Genomic DNA, 18,244 nt, shown 5'->3' with positions numbered 1-18,244 from the left:
GCAAAGCTACCTAGCTAGGTACCTAACGTATGATCTCGCAAGTAGTGTGTGCTTTTGCTTACCTTAGGTACCATTATTGAGCCACAATGATTGACGTACTGTATGTCTCGAGGATCTTGATAATCTCTGACTTCTTACCATGGCAGAATAATGTTTTCTGATGGAAGCGTACTGGATATCCCCAAAATCACGACCTCCCGCATTACAGTCGGGTACCATCATTGCGGCCACTTCCAGTAAGTACAGTAAGGTACAGTAAGGTACAGTAAGGTAATTAGGTAGGCAAAAGAGTAAAAGGTAAAGCAAAAGTGCACAGCCCCCCGCCCCACCAAACAGGAAACCCCCGCCAAAGCAAACGTCACCGGCTTTCATGCTTGCTTGTGTTGCTTGCTTTGCCCTTTTCTGTTCTGTGCTTCTCCGAGTCGCCTAAGGTACCGACGGTCATGAGGGGAGCTGCGGAGGTTAACAAGGGTCTTTGAATTGGCTGATAAGAGTGGAGGCTAATTTACTGTATGTATTTATCGGGGTGGGTTCAGGCACCGTTACTACTACCTTACTGCTGCTGTCTCTACTGTACAGTGCACAGGGCATACACGCTATCAACCACCACTACTGCTGGTGATTCGGACTTGCTGACTCGTCACTGTCGAAGCCAATAGTGTACGCTGCATAGCTCCGTGTGATTTACTCTTTGGATTACTCCACCCCTTCTACCTGTCTATACATCTGATGCCCTTGTTCGCACCTCTCTTGTCTGCGATCTTCGAGAGGGAACAATAATCCCGAGTGCTTGACTTTCCTCCATTCATCATGGCGCCCGCATCGACTTTGATCGTGAGTCTCCGCCTTACAGTATCTTGTGAATATCGAAGCTTCTTTGCCCAGAATACGGGCTAACATGAACCGGTATAGAATAGACTCAAGGTGCAACTCAAGTTGTCCATTGCGCGCTTGCGCATGGTGCAGCAAAAGGATGTCGCGATAGCTAAACAGCAGAGACGAGCGATGGCGCAGCTACTAGAGGTATTTTGATCTCCTACTACCAGGAACCCCCCCGTCAATCTCGTGTCGCATGACTGAACGTCCGACACAGCAAGGCAAAATCGAGTCCGCACGCATAAGAGTCGAAAACATCATCCGCTCAGACTTGACCACCGAACTACACGAGATCCTAGAACTCTACGCCGAACTGCTGCTTGCTCGTGCAGGTCTCCTCGAGCCAAGCGGTCCACCTGATGCCGGTCTCGAAGAAGCCGTTGTTTCATTGTTGTATGCTGCGCCAAGAACAGAGGTCAAGGAACTACATAATGTGAGGGCCTTGTTGGCAGAGAAGTTTGGAAAGGAATATGCGCTCAGCGCTGCGGAAAACAAAGAAGACAAAGTGTCCAAGAGGGTCATGGATCGCTTGAAGGTGGAACCCCCGCCGCAGGAGTTGGTCGAGGCATACCTGAGCACAATCGCCGACGCCTACGGAGTTGACTATCCACCTGGCACCAAGGCCGCACGAGAAGCCGCCGAGAACGGCGAGGCTGACGATGATGACGAGGACGACGAACCTGGAAGTGGCGGAAAGCAAAAGATCCTCGAGATTCCACTGAGCACAGAAGACGAGGAATTAAGCAAGGCCACACCGCCCAGAGATATGGGCCCTAAAAGCCCTGTGTCAGTGGTTCCTCCCAAACCGAGCACCGATAACATGAGCCCGAAACTCAAACTTCCTGGACCTCCAGACCTCAAGCCGGGAGCGAAGATGCAGAAAAAGGATGAGATCAAGCCCAAGTCCAAGGCTGTCGGTGATGGGCCTGGCGGCAAGATTCCGGATGTGGACGAGTTGGCGAAGCGTTTTGCGCAACTTAAGCGGTGACCGTGAAGCATTGGTAGTAGCAGCATATGAGAGGACGGTCTTGTGCAGTACCTATACTTTCACGGTCGGTAGCCGATAACACCTAATGAAAGCGCGAAAGCCTTCGATACCACTCTGATGCCTTCCACTCATGAAAAGGTACAAACCCAACCCAGACAGGGTGCTGCAAGGAACACCCTTGGCCTGCGCCGTTTGCATGTTCGTACGTATCGCAGTGCAGGAGTCTCATGCAAGGAGCCTAGTGCAGATCAATAAGACCAATCATCGATTGCAAACACAACGATGCTGGCTGGAAGTGGAAGAAAAGGACTGTTGCGAACACATTCTTGAGCAGCTTGTAGCAGATGATTCTCTTCTCCGCGAAGTGAACGCCATCGTGCTTCTTACAAGGTGACCGTACGTCTCTGGACTGCGTTTGTATAAGAAGCAGTCGCGCATGATCTGCATGGTCTAAGCTTCAACATGTTGCCATCTCTAACCATTTTCACTTTCACTTTCATCAGGAAGCTGCATCTCACAGCAATCTCTAACAAGGAGCCACTTCCTTCTAATACGAAACTTCAATTGTGTTTTCAATCCTTTCTACTCACCGACTCTACTTGACAACATGGATTGGCAGCATCCCTTCGTCGGCTTCGAGGATGCTGCTTTGATTGCTCAATTGCAGCGCGAGGATGTTGAGGCTCTGATGCATGTGACGACAGGAAAACAACGGGAAGGCGACTTGACTGATGCTGAGTTGGCTCTACAGCTTTGTCTTGAAGATCTTGAAATCTTTGACCTGAATCATGCTGATCACCAGATGGCGTGCAGCCTCGGCACAGCTATCATCAGCGACTGCTCCATCATTGCCGAGGCCTTGGAACAGGAAGCTCAGGTTACTCGCGACCGCGAACTAGCAATGCGTCTGCAAGGTACCGATGATAGCGGAGTCGGCATTGATGGCGGCAGTGACCCATGTCACCCTTCAGACACTGACGGTCTCGATGAAGTCGCCCGGGCAAAGGTTCAAGCTCGATGCTTCGCTGATCTTTATGGTCTGAGAAACCCACTCTGGAGTGTCGGCAGCAAACCTAAGGCAGAATCTTCCAAGTGGGCCGCAAGCAGAAAGCCTGACCACCTTCATGACACGAGTGCATGTGTTGCCTGTTCTGAAGATAAGCCATGGTTTGACACAGTTGTAGTTCCTTGCGGTGATGTGTACTGTTGTGACTGTCTGACTAGCCTTTTGGAAGCCTCCATGACTGATGAGTCTCTCTACCCACCTCGCTGCTGTCGTCAGGTCATCCCGTTTCCACAGGTCAAAGTCTTTCTCTCCCCTGCCGTAATGGGAGCGTTCGCTGAGAAAAGCGAGGAGCTGGACACGAGGAACCGAGTCTATTGCTTCGCTCGCTCATGCTCAGCATTTATTCCACCTCGCAATATAGCCCACGATGTTGCAACCTGTCCAAGCTGCTCCAGAAGTACCTGTGTCATCTGCAAGAACGCCGAGCATCTGGGAGATTGCCCTGAGGATGTAGCTCTGAACGAACTAGTCGAAAAGGCAAACGAGGAAGGATGGCAGCGTTGTTACTCGTGCCGCAGGATGGTCGAGCTGGAAATTGGCTGCAATCATATAACGTGAGTACCAGCATCCCTCTCACGCATTCTGAGATCAGATCGATTAATGCTTGCTACAGATGCATCTGCAGAGCCGAGTTCTGCTATGTGTGCGGTGCACAGTGGAAGACATGCAATTGCGAGCAATGGGAGGAGCGTCGCCTGATGGCAAGAGCTGAACGCATCGCACTTCGAGGAGATAACCAGAACAGAAGACTGCATCAGCCGGCTGTGGGGCCCAGACACGAAGAAGCCGCACTCCTCGAACATCCTGGACTCAATGACTGGATCGCGATTGCAGATGTCGCACCTGACGTAGGTGATGTTGGTCAAGCTGTAGTTCCAGCAAATCACGCCGACCAGGGCCCGGAAGAAGTCAACAATGACGACAGATACGAGAATCACAGAGACGACGACGAAGAAGAAGTACCTCCAGCAGCAGACGACTACGTTCCTCTGAGAAGACCACCAGCTCTTCTACTCCCCCCAAGAGGTTTAGACCCACGATCACGTCGGACCATTGAGCAAATTGCGCAAAACCTGCGAGATAATCACGAATGCGACCACGAGCGCTGGAAGTGGGTCAGGGGTCCTCATGTCTGCGAGGAATGTCATCACAGGCTTCCTAGGTATATCTTCGAATGCCGACAGTGCGAGCTACAGGCATGTAATCGTTGCAAGAAGAACCGACTTTGAGTCTGGTCTGCTCTGATCCTGACCTTTGCGTTAGAGTAAAGAGGGGGAAGAGCCAAAGCAATCAAGTGATCTGGTTCATGAGGCAGTACTGTGCTCTCTTGCATCTGAGGAGATAACCCCGAATCTCCTTTTCAGAAAGTGCATGTCAAGATACACAAGTTACAACTACAGGATCGGGCAGCATGGAAAGAGGAGTGCAATAGACAGTGAGCAGATTGGATCAAGCCACAGTAGTCACGAAAAGCAGGGGGACACGTATCTGAGGAGAAATTTCATATTTATATTTGCATTGTTGGGTGTGTGCATGTGTGTCAAAGCTATGCCATGCGGGAGGATGCCTCATCAGCCATCATCTCGGTGATGGTGAACAAAATCAATCGACCTAGTGCTTGCTACTGACGCAATGACTCATGAATCCACGTATCGCCGTGGGAATTGAGCTTGTCAGATCGTATTTACCTCTGTCAACAAGCCCGTCAAGGAGTGGTATTTATTATTGCATCGTTCCAGAGACAAAAGCAATTTACACCTCCTTGGAGCCTGACTTTGCGGCCGTGGTGCCCGCGAGCATGCTCTTGGCATCTCTGATACCAGCGAGGTTGCCCTCCTGGACTCTCTTGAGGGTGAGAGCAGCGATGAGAGCGGCACCGACACCGGAACCGTCCTCGGCGGCGGTGATCTCGACGGGGTCAGCCTCCTTCTTGGACTTCTTCTCGGGCCAGTCGAGGATCTCGCGCAGGGCGACGGCACCTCGTGCCTTGAAGTGGGGGTACTTGTTGAAGACGGAGCCGTCGGCGCCGACGTGTGCGCTCGAGTAGTTCTTCTTCTTGCAGATTGCTGCGACACCGCATGCGGAGAGACGAGCGGCACGGGTTCCGATCAGCTCGGCCAGGCGGCGGATGAGCTCGAGCTCGCCCTTGGCACATGTTAGGCCGAGGGTGTCCTTCATGAGGGTCTCGGTCTCGGACAAGTTCTCAAAGGGATCCCTGTTCAGCAGTGTCAGTCTGTTGCATTTAATGATTGACAAACGATACAATGCTTACTCTTCGATGGCGGAGAGGAATGAAGAGTCAAGGGAGTAAGGCTTCTTCAGCTTGCTCACGTCTTGGCCCTCGAACATGTGCTTCTGGTCGTGCTCATCAAGGAGAACGAGACGGAAGATCTCGCCGAGGTAGAGACCGGCAATCATCTTCTCGAAGGCCTGTTGGCCAGGTCTCGGTGACTCTGAGTCGACGATCAAATCGTACTTGGTAAGAGGAAGGACCTGGTGGTCGTTGTCAAAGGCACCCCACTCGCAGTTGATGGCCATTGGGGTCTCGGGGTCAAGCTTCATGTGGTCGAGTTTGGGGATGTTGCCCATGTTCTCCATGTATGCAGCGTTGCATCCAGTTCCGAAGATACATCCGATCTTCATCTCAGTGTCGGTGTAAGCACTGGCGATAAGAGTACCGGTGGTGTCATTGATAAGAGCAGTGAGCTTGATCGGGACACCCTGGAGACAATTAGTACCAACTTCTCTGGATCGTCTGTAGCCACAAGACTCACTCTCTCCTGGAGGGCAGCCTCGAAAGGAGGAACAACGTCATGCCCCTCAACACCATCAATGTCGAAACCCTTGGTCCAGCGCTGGAGGACACCGTGGTCAATGTAGTCCTGGGAGGCGGGGTATGAGAAGGTGAAACCGAGAGGAAGCTTCTCGAGCTTCTCGCCCTCGTGGTGGTACTCGAGGAATTGCTGAAGGCAGTCGGCAACGTATCCCCAGAGCTCCTCGGCGGTGCCGGTCTTGAGTTCCTCGGGCATGCGGTACTTTGACTGGATGATGTCGAACTCGCCCTTGGCCTCCGGTAGGTGGATTTCGCAAACACGGAGGTTGGTGCCACCCATATCCAGGGCGAGGAAGGTGCCGGTTTCGTAGCCAGTAGGGAAGCTCATGCACCAGGTAGGGTTCATGGGCTGGCAATTGGTCAGCACGTCGCTGCTTGTTCTGGCATTGTTCCAGATATGCTCACAATGTTTCCACCCTCTCTGGTAAGACCCTTGGCAAGCTCATTGACGAAGTGGTCGGTGATTTGCTTGAGCTTCTCCTTGGGAACGGCGAAGGTCTCTTCCAGCTTCTTTATTTGTGTGAGGAGATCCTTTGGCACATCGGCCATGGAGCCTATTTCCAAGTTAATCGAGACACTCTGGCTCTTTGATCGAGATCTGACTCACCCCTTCTGGAGGGCTGTCTGCGTGGTCCCAAACCAACCATGTTGGCGGTGTTGTGATGGGGTTGTTGGTTGCGGGGGCGCTGTACGCTTTTGTGCAGGGCGAAATCAGATGTATTATGTAATTAATCCTGAGTTTTGACATGGTATGTCAGCAAGGTGTCGTTCCTCTTATGGCCATATCGCATCAAAAGTCAGGCCAGAGGGCATGAGACAGATCACGGGTTCACTCGGGACAGACAGATGCCCGGGGTTGATCGGGTCCCTTCTCAGCTGCGACCATGCCAGAGGACTTGGAAAGTATGGGATGCCCATATTCTCTGACCTACTACGCGGTGTAAATAGTCGGAGTTGGGCCCCAATTAGGACTGCTTTGGCTGGCTAGAGGCCGCTGCTTCTTGTGGTATACTGTATCAAGCAGGCGCAAAGTACAGGCAACCTGCCCCACCAAAAACACTGGGTGACGACACGGCGAGATCACGGCTCAATTCTTGCAGAAAACCAGGGCGAAATGAGAGAAAACAGGGTGATCAAGGGGGTGTCAACTTACACTTTGACTCTAGAATCCGATGTATGTATAAAAGAGTAGAAGGAGACGAAGATGTTGAGAAGTTTCAGTCACGAATCAATGAGCGTGGTAGTAGTGTTCTGAGAAAGCTCCACACTCCATCTGTTCGCCAACAGCCCACATACAGTTACAGTAGTACAGCCCACCTGGGCGCCGTTCAAAAGACCGCGGCCGACCTTCGGTCCGATCGACGTCATAAAACCACCATTCGCTGGTCACTCGCTGGTCATACACGACGCACCGCTCCTCGCTTCTCCCCTCACAGTTCCATAGTCCTGACCCTCTGCTCCGTATTGTCGTGGGGCAAATTCGGTGTATTGCCCGCCTTCCCTGTTGCACAGTAGTGCCCGTGGAAAAGGAAAGAAACACTATATGCAGCCGCATGCGGTAAGGCAACTGATGGCACAGTCGGGCTGCGGAGCGGATGGATGTACTGCGACATGTAACGGTCGGGTACTGAAAGTCTTGAAATCACACGTGTATTCCATCTTACTCGTAAAGTGCAGCACACGTGCGAATGAATAAGGTACCATTAATAGAGGACGTACAAGTGGCATGCAAGATAAAAAAAAAAAAAAAAAGGTCATCATTGCCGATCACTGGTTCCCCAGAGTCATGTACATCACATAACCGGGGTTGACCAAGGGTTAGTTGTCTATATTTGTCTATGAAACAAAAAGCAAAGCTGCTACGCCGGATCGAACGACGGACCTTAGGATGACTGCGGACTGCAATCCCACGCTCTACCACTGAGCTACAGCAGCTTATTTCACGTGACACCAAAATCAGGTGTAAGTATTGCTTCTGTTCAGTCGAGAATCAGCTGGCTCTTGCCCGTTGATTGGAGAACTTCAAGGGTAAACCAGGCACTCACACGTCATGTCTTGGCGCTGTTTCCATCAGCTGAGCGCCTCAAGCTCCGTCTATTCCATTCTGTCAAGCATCACCTGTTCAATCTCCCAAACACATCGGCTCTACTGAGGCTTCATTATTCCAATCACCATACCACACCACACCACAATCGTAAGGGAGCCCTTGCTCTTTTGCCATCTGTTCTTTTGCTCACCTGATGTACAGACAATGTCTGCCCCCATGAGACTCTTCCGCGCCTCGCGCCCTGTTGTCAACGCTGCCCAGACTGCTCGTTTCTCAGTCGCAGCCCGCACCATGAAGGATGGTGACACTGGTGCTCCTCGAGCCTCTGCCGACGCCTTCACCAAGCGTGAAGCTGCCTCGGAGAGCATGTACGTCCATGAGAAGGAGAAGGAGAAGGCCGAGGCCCTCAGAGCCAAGATCCAGAAGGGCGAGGCTCAACTCAAGCAGGACAAGGCAGACATGGACGCTCTTCAACAGAAGAAGTAGATCACGGAAGTCAATGTACGGAGGACAGGTGGAGCGAGGAGGCGGAGGATCGCACTCAACCACGCCTGTCTCGATTCTTCCGCAATGGTCGCCAAATGTCATCAATTGTTGTCATGAGCATTCTTTCGACATGCTGCATCAGACTTAACGAAGGAAACATCTAGCATTCTGTATAATACAGCAAAGTGTACAATTTTTATTTTCACGCTCACGCCATTTGGTGTTCATAGGATCCGGCGAGGCCGTGATAATCACCTCGTCTCGTAGATACGCCTTTTTCAATATCTCGCCTGATTTTTGCAAGTCAAGCATCAATGTCAACTCAATACGGGTCGGCCAATTATGCTGACATCTTCAATCTCTTTCTGTTCTTCCGCCGTTCGCGTTCGATTCCGATATCTTCCCTGCTGACACCAGGAATGGGTCCGCTGCTTACCTACTTACACTGATCAGGCTGACCGAGGACAGAGCTCGTGCACAGACCATATCTTCGGACAATGGCTTTAGCGACTTCAACAATACCTAATGATTACCCGATGTGCACCAACATCTCAGGTTCAACGACTGTATCTTGCCCCTCCTGCAGAAAACATGCCTCTCATGGAAATCAAGCCGCCTCTTGAGGCCATCTTCAAGAGTCTTGAGGGCTCCTGGCATATGCACCGAAGGCTGACAAGCGAACTACCAGCCTTTCCGTCAGGCACATTTACCGGCTCGGCAACATTCAAACCTCATGGCGCATTCAATAATTCCTCTTACTTGTATCACGAGACTGGCGAACTTGTCACTGATACCGGCTATACCCTGCGTGCAAACAGGAAGTATATCTACCGCTTGAGTCCGGGCGACGAAAAGATATCTGCATGGTTCGTAAAGGAGCCACATGTCGATGGAGAAGAAGATGTGGACTATGTCTTCCATGAAATGGAATTCGAATATACGGATGGCAGGTGGGTTGCCAAGGGCGATCATTTGTGCGACATGGACATGTACTGGGCCTTTTATGACTTCAGGCTGTCGCCAAATGGTGCAATAGACCGCTGGGGGCTCCGATACAAGGTCAAGGGCCCGCAGAAGGACTACCACAGTGATACTGCCTATACGCGCTGAGCAAATGCTTGTCACGCGCATGTATGTGCTGGCTGTGTAGCCATGGTGACGGACAGCGTCCAACGCAGAGATGCTACGTTACACACTCTGCCATCTATCTCGCCCAGCATTTGGTCACACTTGCTATCTATTACGCCTGCTTCTTTGACATGAATCCCCAATCTCTGAGCCAGAATTCTTTCTCAGCATGTTCAAGATGCCAAAGAACACGAAGCCTGCTTTCGAGCGTATGATATATCTACTGAGCCTCTACCCAGACGGCCACGGGCTCGACACTCTGCTGAGCCATCTCAACACCATGCACGATATCACAAGGTTGAGGCTTGCCTCTCGATTCTTGAGCAATCTTCAGGAACATCGAGCGAAGGCTTTCAAGACCATCTATTTGCATACTCCCCCTCATGGCAATTTGCAACTCAACGTACTTCCCAAAATTGGTCTCTCTTGCGGACACTTGATCATTAAGATTGCTTATCCAAAGGCAAACAGCACCAAGGCCCATGTCGAAGTCAATCGTTCTGGCAGAAGTATCATACGTCTCCAGCATGGTCACGACGCTGAACGGCAATATCAAGAGAGCCCAAAGCATACGTGTGAAGGACAAGAACCAGAGGTACCTAGTCCAGCGGCTTGGAAATTCGTGGTGCAGCGTCGTCCACATCAGATTGATCGAGTCCGTCTTACTCACTGGGAATGGGTCTTGAGTAACTTCCCAAACATAAGAACATTGACTATTGCCTGCAATGGCGACCCAGCGTGGCCGGGATGCACCGATATCGAGATGGTTCTGATCAAAACACGCATCTGCATGGAGAGAATCAACTTCGAGCGCCTTCGTGCAGTCATACTCAAGCCGTTTCACGCAATGGGCATCATGCACTTCAGGTGGGCTGGCTGTGGTGCCTATGGGGAGTCGAAGGCATGTCTACCATCTAGTCCTAGGCTACCAGGTCCACCAGGTGTAGTCTGGCAAAGACTTGAAAGTCTCGAATTACGCGTCAGAAACCCTTACGTCAGGGACAGATTGGACGAGAGGCGAAGGACCACATTTGACAAGGTCTTCTTGGACTACTGGAGAAGCTTCAGCCCGACTCTAATAACGCTTGTGTTCGGGTGGATCGATGGTCAAGGCCCTAACCCTCTACTTATGGTGCAGGAAGATGACGCCTCCCAAAACACCAATGACTGCATTTGGGCTAGGCTGGAAGAACTGCGTCTGCATAACGTCACTGCTAGTCACGAACCTATGGCTGCCTTGAAGAAAAATGCACCGGCCTTACGAAAGATCGTGTATGTAGACCTTGGCGAAGTAAGGCATTACGTTACTAGCGAACTAGCAGATGCTGTGGCTCGTAGGGACTTTGGTTCGTCAAGGAATGCTCAACGACCTTCGCGCGCCATTAGTCCAGCAGACAGTAATTTATCTGCAATCAGCAACACCAGTAGATCAATACCGATCAAGCTGGGCTTTTAGACAAATCCATATGCTTGGCAGCATTGCCTGAGTCTCAATTAATGTTTCAAGAAGTCCACTTGAGCCAGCTACTGTGTCGTCAATCTCCCAAGACGTGTATATGTCTACTCTATGGTCTGTCCTGACACGATCAATGTCGCATACTCTCATTGTCCCGACTACCCAAAATAGCCTCTCGTCTTTCCCCCATCAAGCTAGCGAAACCATTGGCTTCGGCATACGTGGGGAGACTTGCTTTATTCTCCGACGCTCCAACCTTATAGCACAGTCGTCAGTCAATGAGATCTACTATTATGCTGCACCACCTCGCTCTTTCGGCACTTGGGCAGTGCTTGACCTACTTGTAACATCAGGACTTGCGCGCAATGCAACGGACTTGGACTCTGCATCAGCCCAATGATGACGGAGATTCCCCGTCGGAGTGCAATGGATATGTAGATTGTTACTGGTTCCGTGGTCAAGTATATAAGATAGCTCCTGTGAGACAGGCGCCTAAGCACTGCGTGGGCACTCTATCTTTCTCATTGAACTGTTGTCTCCTTACCTCAGCCCATTTCCCTTGTATAGCGTGTAACATCTGTACACTTTGTTATCGTCGGCTCGGCTGTAGGCACTTCCCTACCGACAGTGATACGTCAAACGCACCAGTCATGGCGGCCCCAAACAGCAAGTTCTTCATACAGGACCAGATGGACACTGTAGCTGCTCATCATGAAAGCTACAAGCAACTATGGGAAACAAAATGGAAGGCTCCTGTAAGCAAAAGGCTACTTGACCCAAATTACCTGGGAGACCTGTCACGCTAACGTGAGCGGAATGTAGTGTGAGATGGGCGTTTATCCTTTCATGTTCGGAGCTGTCAAGGACTTTCAGCCAATTGTGGATGAGCTTATTAAGGTAAGACTGTCTAGCCCAGCGGATCTTGATGAGATGAATACCCCTGACTTTCCTGTGTAGAGAGACTTCAAGGAGCCGTATGAGTGGGATAGCTATGCTCAAGTCTATTTCCCCAAGGCCGAGGAAGTGGTCGCTGCGGCGGAAAAGGCTGAAGCAGAAAAGGATAACGAAAAGGCATCTGAGTTGTATCTGTGAGTTGTTGCTTGATTTCCTTGATCCAGTCGCTGAGCTAATTGTCGTAGACGGGCTTCAGCTGTTTACCGTGTCTCACGATTCCCAGCTCCGCGATCAGAGAAGCAACGATATGCATGGCAAGTAGGCAAAAAGGCATGTATCAGAGGACTAGGGTAAGTTCTGAAAGCACGTGAGAGCCCTCACAAAATTCGAAGACTAATAGGAGTAGACTACGAAAACACCCTGTCAAAGAGGTCATTGTCCCTCATTCCCATGGCCTCGAGAATGAAGGAAAGGAGATCCCAATTTATTACCTCCTTCCATCGACGGCGTCCGAATCTGCTCCTGTCCCTCTCGTGCTCATTATGACAGGACTCGATGGTTACAGAACCGAGCTAGCTGTCTGGATGGAGGGATGGCGGCAGAAAGGCGTGGCGACTGTAGTCGTGGAGATCCCTGGCACTGGTGACTCGCCTGCTACCCCTACTGATCCTACTTCACCAGATCGCCAATGGAGCTCCTTGTTGGACTGGGTCGCCCAACAGCCCGGCATCGATGCTTCCAAAATATGCGTTTGGGGCTTCTCCACCGGTGGCTACTATGCTACCCGCATAGCACATACGCATCCGGACCGTCTGGTTGGCGTTGTTGCCCTTGGTGGTGGCACCCACCACATGTTCGATCCCGCCTGGCTGGACAAAGTCAATCACCTCGAGTACCCATTCGATCTCGCAACGACACTGTGCTACAAATTCGGGTACGGCAACGACTTCGAGCGCTTCAAGGTCGAAGCCAGCGACAAGTTTTCTCTTCTCAAAGACGGCACATTAGACAAGCCGCGATGTGCACGATTGTTGCTTGTCAATGGTACAGAAGACCAGATTTTTCCGATCGATGATTGTTATCTTTGTCTCATGCATGGTGCGCCGAAGGAGGCACGCTTCGTTGAGGGTAAGAGACATATGGGCGAACCTGAGAGCTTCTTTATCATCTTGAAGTGGATCTATGAATTATTTGGCATTCAGGCGAATCCGGTGGAGCAGCTCAAGACCCTGCCTTTCAAGGCAAAGTATTAGAGTACAATGCTCCGCTGATCTATTAATCCTGAGCTCAGTACGCACTTTCAAGCAGCGTACCGACAGAAATCGATTTTATAGTCTCATATATATCTTTGAGAACCCGTGGATCTTCTCCAAAGATCGGCGTCAAACAAGGTTGTCCACAAAGCGGGACGTGGTTATTCGCACTTCAAAAGTTTAATCATAATCATGTCATGTTCCGTCAAACGAACTGTTGAACTCTGATCGCACAACAAGCATAACAAGCTGCTATACGTTCTTCGAAATGGTATACCATGGGCATGATATTTGCAGGCTCTATGCAGCCAACCTTTGAATTGTACCGCCCTTTTGACTTCCTGTTCATCAGACCAGATGCAGAACCCTAAGAAATTTGCGTGCATCTTATGCCGACGTAGGAAGCTAAAATGCGATGGACAAAAGCCTGTATGCATGACATGTCAAAGACTGGGACACGCATGCAATTATGATGATCGCCCTTATCGGGCGCGACAAAGACCGACAGCTAGATCTCGACAAGAACACTCACCTAGTGTTCGAACTGCGGTATCTGCTATCAGCAGCACATTGTCTCCACGAATAGACACAGTGTTTCCAACGAGTGCTGTCCTGTTATTGGGACTGCAGGAACCACTACCGAGCCATGACTTGATCGATGAACTGTAAATACACCCCGTGTTCCTCATGGAGCTATTCTGACTCTTCAGTAATGGTGTCTTTTTCGACCGCATACACCCTTTCCTCCCGGTTCTTCATAGGGCAAGATACCTCCTCGCTTGTCAATCGCCGCCGAATGTCGGCATACCAGCATGTTTGCGGTACGCAATTTGGGCTCTGGCTGCTTCGGCCTCGCAATCCCACAAGAACTTAGCAGACGTGTTCTATCAGAGGGCGCGCAACTATGCAGAGGGTGATGAGTTAAGAGTATGTCATGCCTTTCCTATTGCTTAGGACGGTTTAACGTGTTCGCAGGGGCTTGGACTGTCTGTACTCACGATCGAGCATGTTCAGTGCTGGTGCTTGCTGGCACAGTACGAATCAGAGAGGATGGCTTTCCCTCGAGCTTGGATGAGTCTAGGGCGAAGCTCTCGACTGGCACAGATGCTAGGCCTTCATCAGCTAGACAAAGCGAACCAGCTAGTGAGACGAGTCCTTCCTCCAGCACGCGATCTTATCGAGCTAGAGTGTAGGCGTAGAACTTTCTGGGCTGCTTTCCATAATGACAGATGGGCTACCTGTGGCACAGGGTGGCCTGTAACAATTGACGATCGCGAGGTTTGCTTGCAATAGTGAACTGATTGGCAGAATTGTCTAACATGATCAGATCTCAACAAACTTACCATCATCCGATGTAGCATACATAAGTGGCTATTCCGAGAACACTCTTTCTCTATCTCAAGCTCGTGCAGGGCAGAGCCTTTCTCAACTCTCTGCCTTCGGTGGTGCAATACTTATAGCAGACTTAATTGGGCGCATTCGTGAACACCTTCACTTTGAAGCGCCCTCGGGTCAATCTCAGTCCGCTACAAACAAAGAGTTCTGGACAAGGCACAGCAAATTGGATAATGACCTCTCGTCTCTGTTCCTCTACTTGCCTGAACATCTGAAACTTCCGGCTGCCTTGCGGGATGCCACAGCTATCTCGATCAATATGAACATTCACTCGCTGACTATATCACTGCATAGAGCGTTGGTTACAAGCTTTGACAGGCGCTCGATCGATTCCGCTCTTGTTAGAGCTCGAAGCGAGCAGCGGAGTGAGATCGCAGCGGAGGAAATTGTCAATATATTACGGATGATCAGTCATCTAGACATCTCAAATGTAAGCTCAAGCCCACGATACTGTATACCAGATCTGAAGAGCTAACACTTGTCCAGATGAGTCCTTATATAGCTTTCGGCCTGTCTGTCGCGTCTTCGGTCTTCATTGACATAGTCAAAATCGACAGTAATCATGGGCAGGCTTCATCCAACCTTCGATATATTCGATCGACCATGCAGGCGCTGCAGAAGACGCATCCGGTCACTAAGTCGTTCCTGGTCCAGCTTGATATCGCCATGGAGTCTTGCGATATACACAATGACATGGCCAGTTCGAACTCACATATACCTCACTTTCAAGGATCCATCACGGCTCTTTCTACCCCCGAGATCTCTTCTACAGACCAGTCCCCGCAGTCGACACTCATGGCCGAGGAGCTTCAACATTACAAAGCACTTCCAGTATCTTTGAATGGCATACTGCCGCAACTCCGACAGCAGCAAGACTATTCTGATCTGACACTCGCAAGTTCAGCCAACGGCACCAGTCATACTGGACAGCTCGAGTTAATTGGACAGTCAATTGCCGATATTGATTTTGACTCCGATCTGCATTGCAATGTAGACTCCGAACAGTTGGACGACCCAATGGCGTTCGGCGCGGTGGACTTTTTCCAGGACAACGACCTTCAGCTATTTCTGGAGGATTCTTCTTCCACCCAAGATAGCCAGCTTTCTGGTAAATACCTTGATGATGGTTGCTCATGAGGATATACTAGTATTTACCTTGGTCACGTGATCGGAGTCGGAGTGGACTATACGAGTCCGCCTTGGCATCGTCACCACCAACGTACTCATATCACGACCATACCAAGTCTTTCGAAGAAGCATGTACTTTCAGTCCGACCCCGAGAGTAGAAAATGACGGCCAGGCATATATCACCTGTCGAGGGCCGCGATGATACGCAGGCTATCTTCATCCTTGTCTACCCCGTCACCCATACTTCATCACATTGACCCTCTGTCTTGAGCATTAGAGTATATTTACCGAATCATGATTTCCAAAGTCTTGATCAGTGGTGCTGGAATTGCGGGTCCGACATTGGCATTCTGGCTAAATCGAGCTGGTATCGAAACGACCATCGTCGAGAGAGCCCCGTCAGTGCCCACTGCAGGTCAACAGATTGATATTCGAGGACCCGCACGTGAAGTCATAAAGCGTATGGGGCTCGAAGATGTAATACGCTCGAAGACCACCGACGAGCGTGGCTTAGCCTTCATTGACAGCACCGGCAAGACTCGTGCCGCCTATGGCGTCGACGCTTCAGGAGGAGACTCCTTCTCATCAGACATTGAGATCCTCCGAGGCGACTTGGCTTCGATCTTCTATGAAGCCACCAAGGATACTACCGAGTATAAATTCGGCGACACCATTGCGGAGCTACATCAGAGTAACGACGGCGTCGAGGTTCACTTTGCCAGTGGGGCGAGTCAACGATTCGACCTGGTCATCGCAGCCGACGGCATGCGCTCGACGACGCGCAAAATCACCTTTGACTCAGATGACTCGCTGAAGCATCTGGGCATGTACACATGCTACTTCACCATCCCGGCAAACGATACCGACGGTGAATGGGCAAAATGGTACAACGCGCCAGGTCGAAGATGTATCCTTGCCCGGCCCGACGGACATGGTTCCCTGCGAACCTACCTCTCTGTTATGAGCGGCGCTGCCGCACACTACCACGAGCTCGACACGAACGGCCAAAAACGCCTGATGCGCGAAATCTTCTCCGACGCCGGCTGGGAAAGTGAACGCATCCTCGACAGCATGGACGCGGCAACAGATTTCTACATGCAGGACATCGCACAAGTCAAGATGCCCTCATGGTCACGCGACCGCGTGGCCCTGCTAGGCGACGCAGCTTATTGTCCCTCGCCGATATCAGGAATGGGCACCTCCGTCGCCATGGAAGGCGCTTATGTCCTCGCTGGAGAGATCGCGCGTCACAGAGATAACGAAGACCACACAAAGGGTCTTCAAGCATACGAAAGGAAAATGCGACCCAGAATCGAAAAGGCGCAGGAGCTACCTCCTGGAGCACCGGCGCTGGCGAATCCGCAGACTTCGTGGGGGATTAGTGTCATGTTGTTTGTTTTGGGTCTCGCTTCGTGGTTGGGGGTCGCCACTTGGTTTTCTGGTGGACCTGCTGCTGCTGATGAGGCGCAGTTTGAGGAGTATGAGTTTTGATGATGTGGTTTGTTTTACATGAATTGTCCGATGAGCATAATGTACATCTTGCGGAATCTTGTCAAAGATGCGGATCTAGACGGTAGTCTTCGTTTTGGACCGAATCTCTTTCAAATAGTGTGTTACTACAATTTTTGTTCAACTGATACTTCCCCTATTTATCTTACTCATCACTTAATCTCCACCACCAAATCATGCTTTATCCCACGTTCTTGCAACCCAGAGACTCCTCAATATCTCCAGACAAAACTCCCTTATAGTGTATAAAACCAGTCCTCAAGTGAAAGCCGCTTTCAAGTCCAATGCAATAAGCACGCTCCCTGTTCCACGACTATGCACAGTCCTGATATTCACAGCTTGAGTATCTCGAGCCTCGGTCGATGGTTAACAAGATCGTGATGCTGGCAAGACGTATACGTGTATATTGGTGAGGAGAGTTATGTATGTTGATAGTTAGGGACATATCTAGGTGAATACTGTACACAGGAAGTGGGTTTTTGTCATTGCCCCTCTGGTTTATCGGGTAGTCATTAGGGACCCTTTGAGGAGTCATTAACTAGTTACCGAGAACTCATCGACCATTCACTAAGAATTCATGGGCTGTTTACTAAGATTTTATTGCCCTTTTACTAAGAACTTATTGACCATTTATGAAGAAGTCACGGATCATTTATGAAGTAGCGATAACCTATTACAACGAAATCATTGACTGAGTTAAGGGTTTATTGACTACTCATGAGGAAGTCATTGACCGATCATTGAGTATTCACTAACTATTCATTAGAGAGTCATTAACAATTTTTTAGGAGTTTATTAATCACTTATTAAAAATTCATCGTCTACTCAGTAAGACTTCAGCAAGTGCTTAGTAAGAGTTCATTACCACTTATCAAGAGCTCATTAACTATTTACTAAGGACTTATCGACTCGATATCAGCCTTGGAGACGTTGGCCGCGGTCCGGTTCACCTGTACTCTCATGTCCAGGTTGACGAAGCTCGATGAATTGCAAGTATCGAATCAGTCGGACAATGGCAATGATTCATGACCTGGCAGTGCAAGACCGGATGATCCAGGCGAGCCAGCCAACTCGTCTGACATTGCTCAGACCGTCGACTTACTCGACGAGACCGTGATATGCCTCTTCCGGCTTTCGACGGCTATACGCATGCACGCATCCCATTAACCATCACCAGTTCTATG

At 50.4% G+C, this 18,244-nt stretch overlaps 9 protein-coding genes across 11 annotated transcripts; 8 read left to right on the top strand and 1 right to left on the bottom strand.

Moving 5' to 3' along the window:
* Positions 1-810: 810 nt before the first annotated feature.
* Positions 811-1,864, top strand: AAFC00_001037 (uncharacterized protein; the record flags this gene model as incomplete). Its single annotated transcript, XM_069340170.1, has 3 exons — positions 811-834; positions 913-1,023; positions 1,094-1,864. 3 exons carry the CDS (start codon positions 811-813, stop codon positions 1,862-1,864), a joined length of 906 nt encoding a protein of 301 aa, XP_069203643.1.
* A 607-nt stretch (positions 1,865-2,471) lies between these two features.
* On the top strand, positions 2,472-4,159 carry AAFC00_001036 (uncharacterized protein; the record flags this gene model as incomplete). The annotated part of the gene is made up of 2 exons (XM_069347889.1): positions 2,472-3,484; positions 3,544-4,159. The coding sequence occupies 2 exons, from the start codon at positions 2,472-2,474 to the stop codon at positions 4,157-4,159; spliced, it is 1,629 nt and encodes a 542-aa protein (XP_069203642.1).
* Positions 4,160-4,682: 523 nt separating this feature from the next.
* AAFC00_001035 (uncharacterized protein) lies at positions 4,683-6,410 on the bottom strand (the record flags this gene model as incomplete). The annotated part of the gene is made up of 5 exons (XM_069340169.1): positions 4,683-5,145; positions 5,203-5,651; positions 5,705-6,112; positions 6,169-6,317; positions 6,371-6,410. The coding sequence occupies 5 exons, from the start codon at positions 6,408-6,410 to the stop codon at positions 4,683-4,685; spliced, it is 1,509 nt and encodes a 502-aa protein (XP_069203641.1).
* Positions 6,411-8,014: 1,604 nt separating this feature from the next.
* On the top strand, positions 8,015-8,296 carry AAFC00_001034 (uncharacterized protein; the record flags this gene model as incomplete). Its single annotated transcript, XM_069340168.1, has 1 exon — positions 8,015-8,296. One exon carries the CDS (start codon positions 8,015-8,017, stop codon positions 8,294-8,296), a length of 282 nt encoding a protein of 93 aa, XP_069203640.1.
* A 591-nt stretch (positions 8,297-8,887) lies between these two features.
* On the top strand, positions 8,888-9,406 carry AAFC00_001033 (uncharacterized protein; the record flags this gene model as incomplete). Its single annotated transcript, XM_069340167.1, has 1 exon — positions 8,888-9,406. The coding sequence occupies one exon, from the start codon at positions 8,888-8,890 to the stop codon at positions 9,404-9,406; it is 519 nt and encodes a 172-aa protein (XP_069203639.1).
* Positions 9,407-9,593: 187 nt separating this feature from the next.
* On the top strand, positions 9,594-10,880 carry AAFC00_001032 (uncharacterized protein; the record flags this gene model as incomplete). Of its 2 annotated transcripts, none has more annotated exons than XM_069340165.1 (1): positions 9,594-10,880. In XM_069340165.1, the coding sequence occupies one exon, from the start codon at positions 9,594-9,596 to the stop codon at positions 10,878-10,880; it is 1,287 nt and encodes a 428-aa protein (XP_069203637.1). The 2 variants fall into 2 exon arrangements, with proteins under 2 accessions (XP_069203637.1, XP_069203638.1); XM_069340166.1 differs by having other exon boundaries at positions 9,603-10,880.
* A 650-nt stretch (positions 10,881-11,530) lies between these two features.
* Positions 11,531-13,027, top strand: AAFC00_001031 (uncharacterized protein; the record flags this gene model as incomplete). Its single annotated transcript, XM_069340164.1, has 5 exons — positions 11,531-11,635; positions 11,703-11,777; positions 11,838-11,968; positions 12,020-12,124; positions 12,181-13,027. The coding sequence occupies 5 exons, from the start codon at positions 11,531-11,533 to the stop codon at positions 13,025-13,027; spliced, it is 1,263 nt and encodes a 420-aa protein (XP_069203636.1).
* Positions 13,028-14,681: 1,654 nt separating this feature from the next.
* AAFC00_001030 (uncharacterized protein) lies at positions 14,682-15,559 on the top strand (the record flags this gene model as incomplete). 2 transcript variants are annotated; one of them, XM_069347888.1, is made up of 2 exons in its annotated part: positions 14,682-14,852; positions 14,909-15,559. In XM_069347888.1, 2 exons carry the CDS (start codon positions 14,682-14,684, stop codon positions 15,557-15,559), a joined length of 822 nt encoding a protein of 273 aa, XP_069203635.1. The 2 variants fall into 2 exon arrangements, with proteins under 2 accessions (XP_069203635.1, XP_069203634.1); XM_069348538.1 differs by having other exon boundaries at positions 14,826-14,852.
* Positions 15,560-15,845: 286 nt separating this feature from the next.
* Positions 15,846-17,042, top strand: AAFC00_001029 (uncharacterized protein; the record flags this gene model as incomplete). Its single annotated transcript, XM_069340163.1, has 1 exon — positions 15,846-17,042. The coding sequence occupies one exon, from the start codon at positions 15,846-15,848 to the stop codon at positions 17,040-17,042; it is 1,197 nt and encodes a 398-aa protein (XP_069203633.1).
* Between the last annotated feature and the right edge of the window lie 1,202 nt (positions 17,043-18,244).

The sequence above is a fragment of the Neodothiora populina genome, assembly GCF_041146345.1.
Source record: "Neodothiora populina strain CPC 39397 chromosome Unknown canker_contig_12, whole genome shotgun sequence".
Lineage (NCBI taxonomy): Eukaryota > Fungi > Ascomycota > Dothideomycetes > Dothideales > Dothioraceae > Neodothiora > Neodothiora populina.
This window is presented reverse-complemented; position numbering and strand designations above follow the sequence as displayed.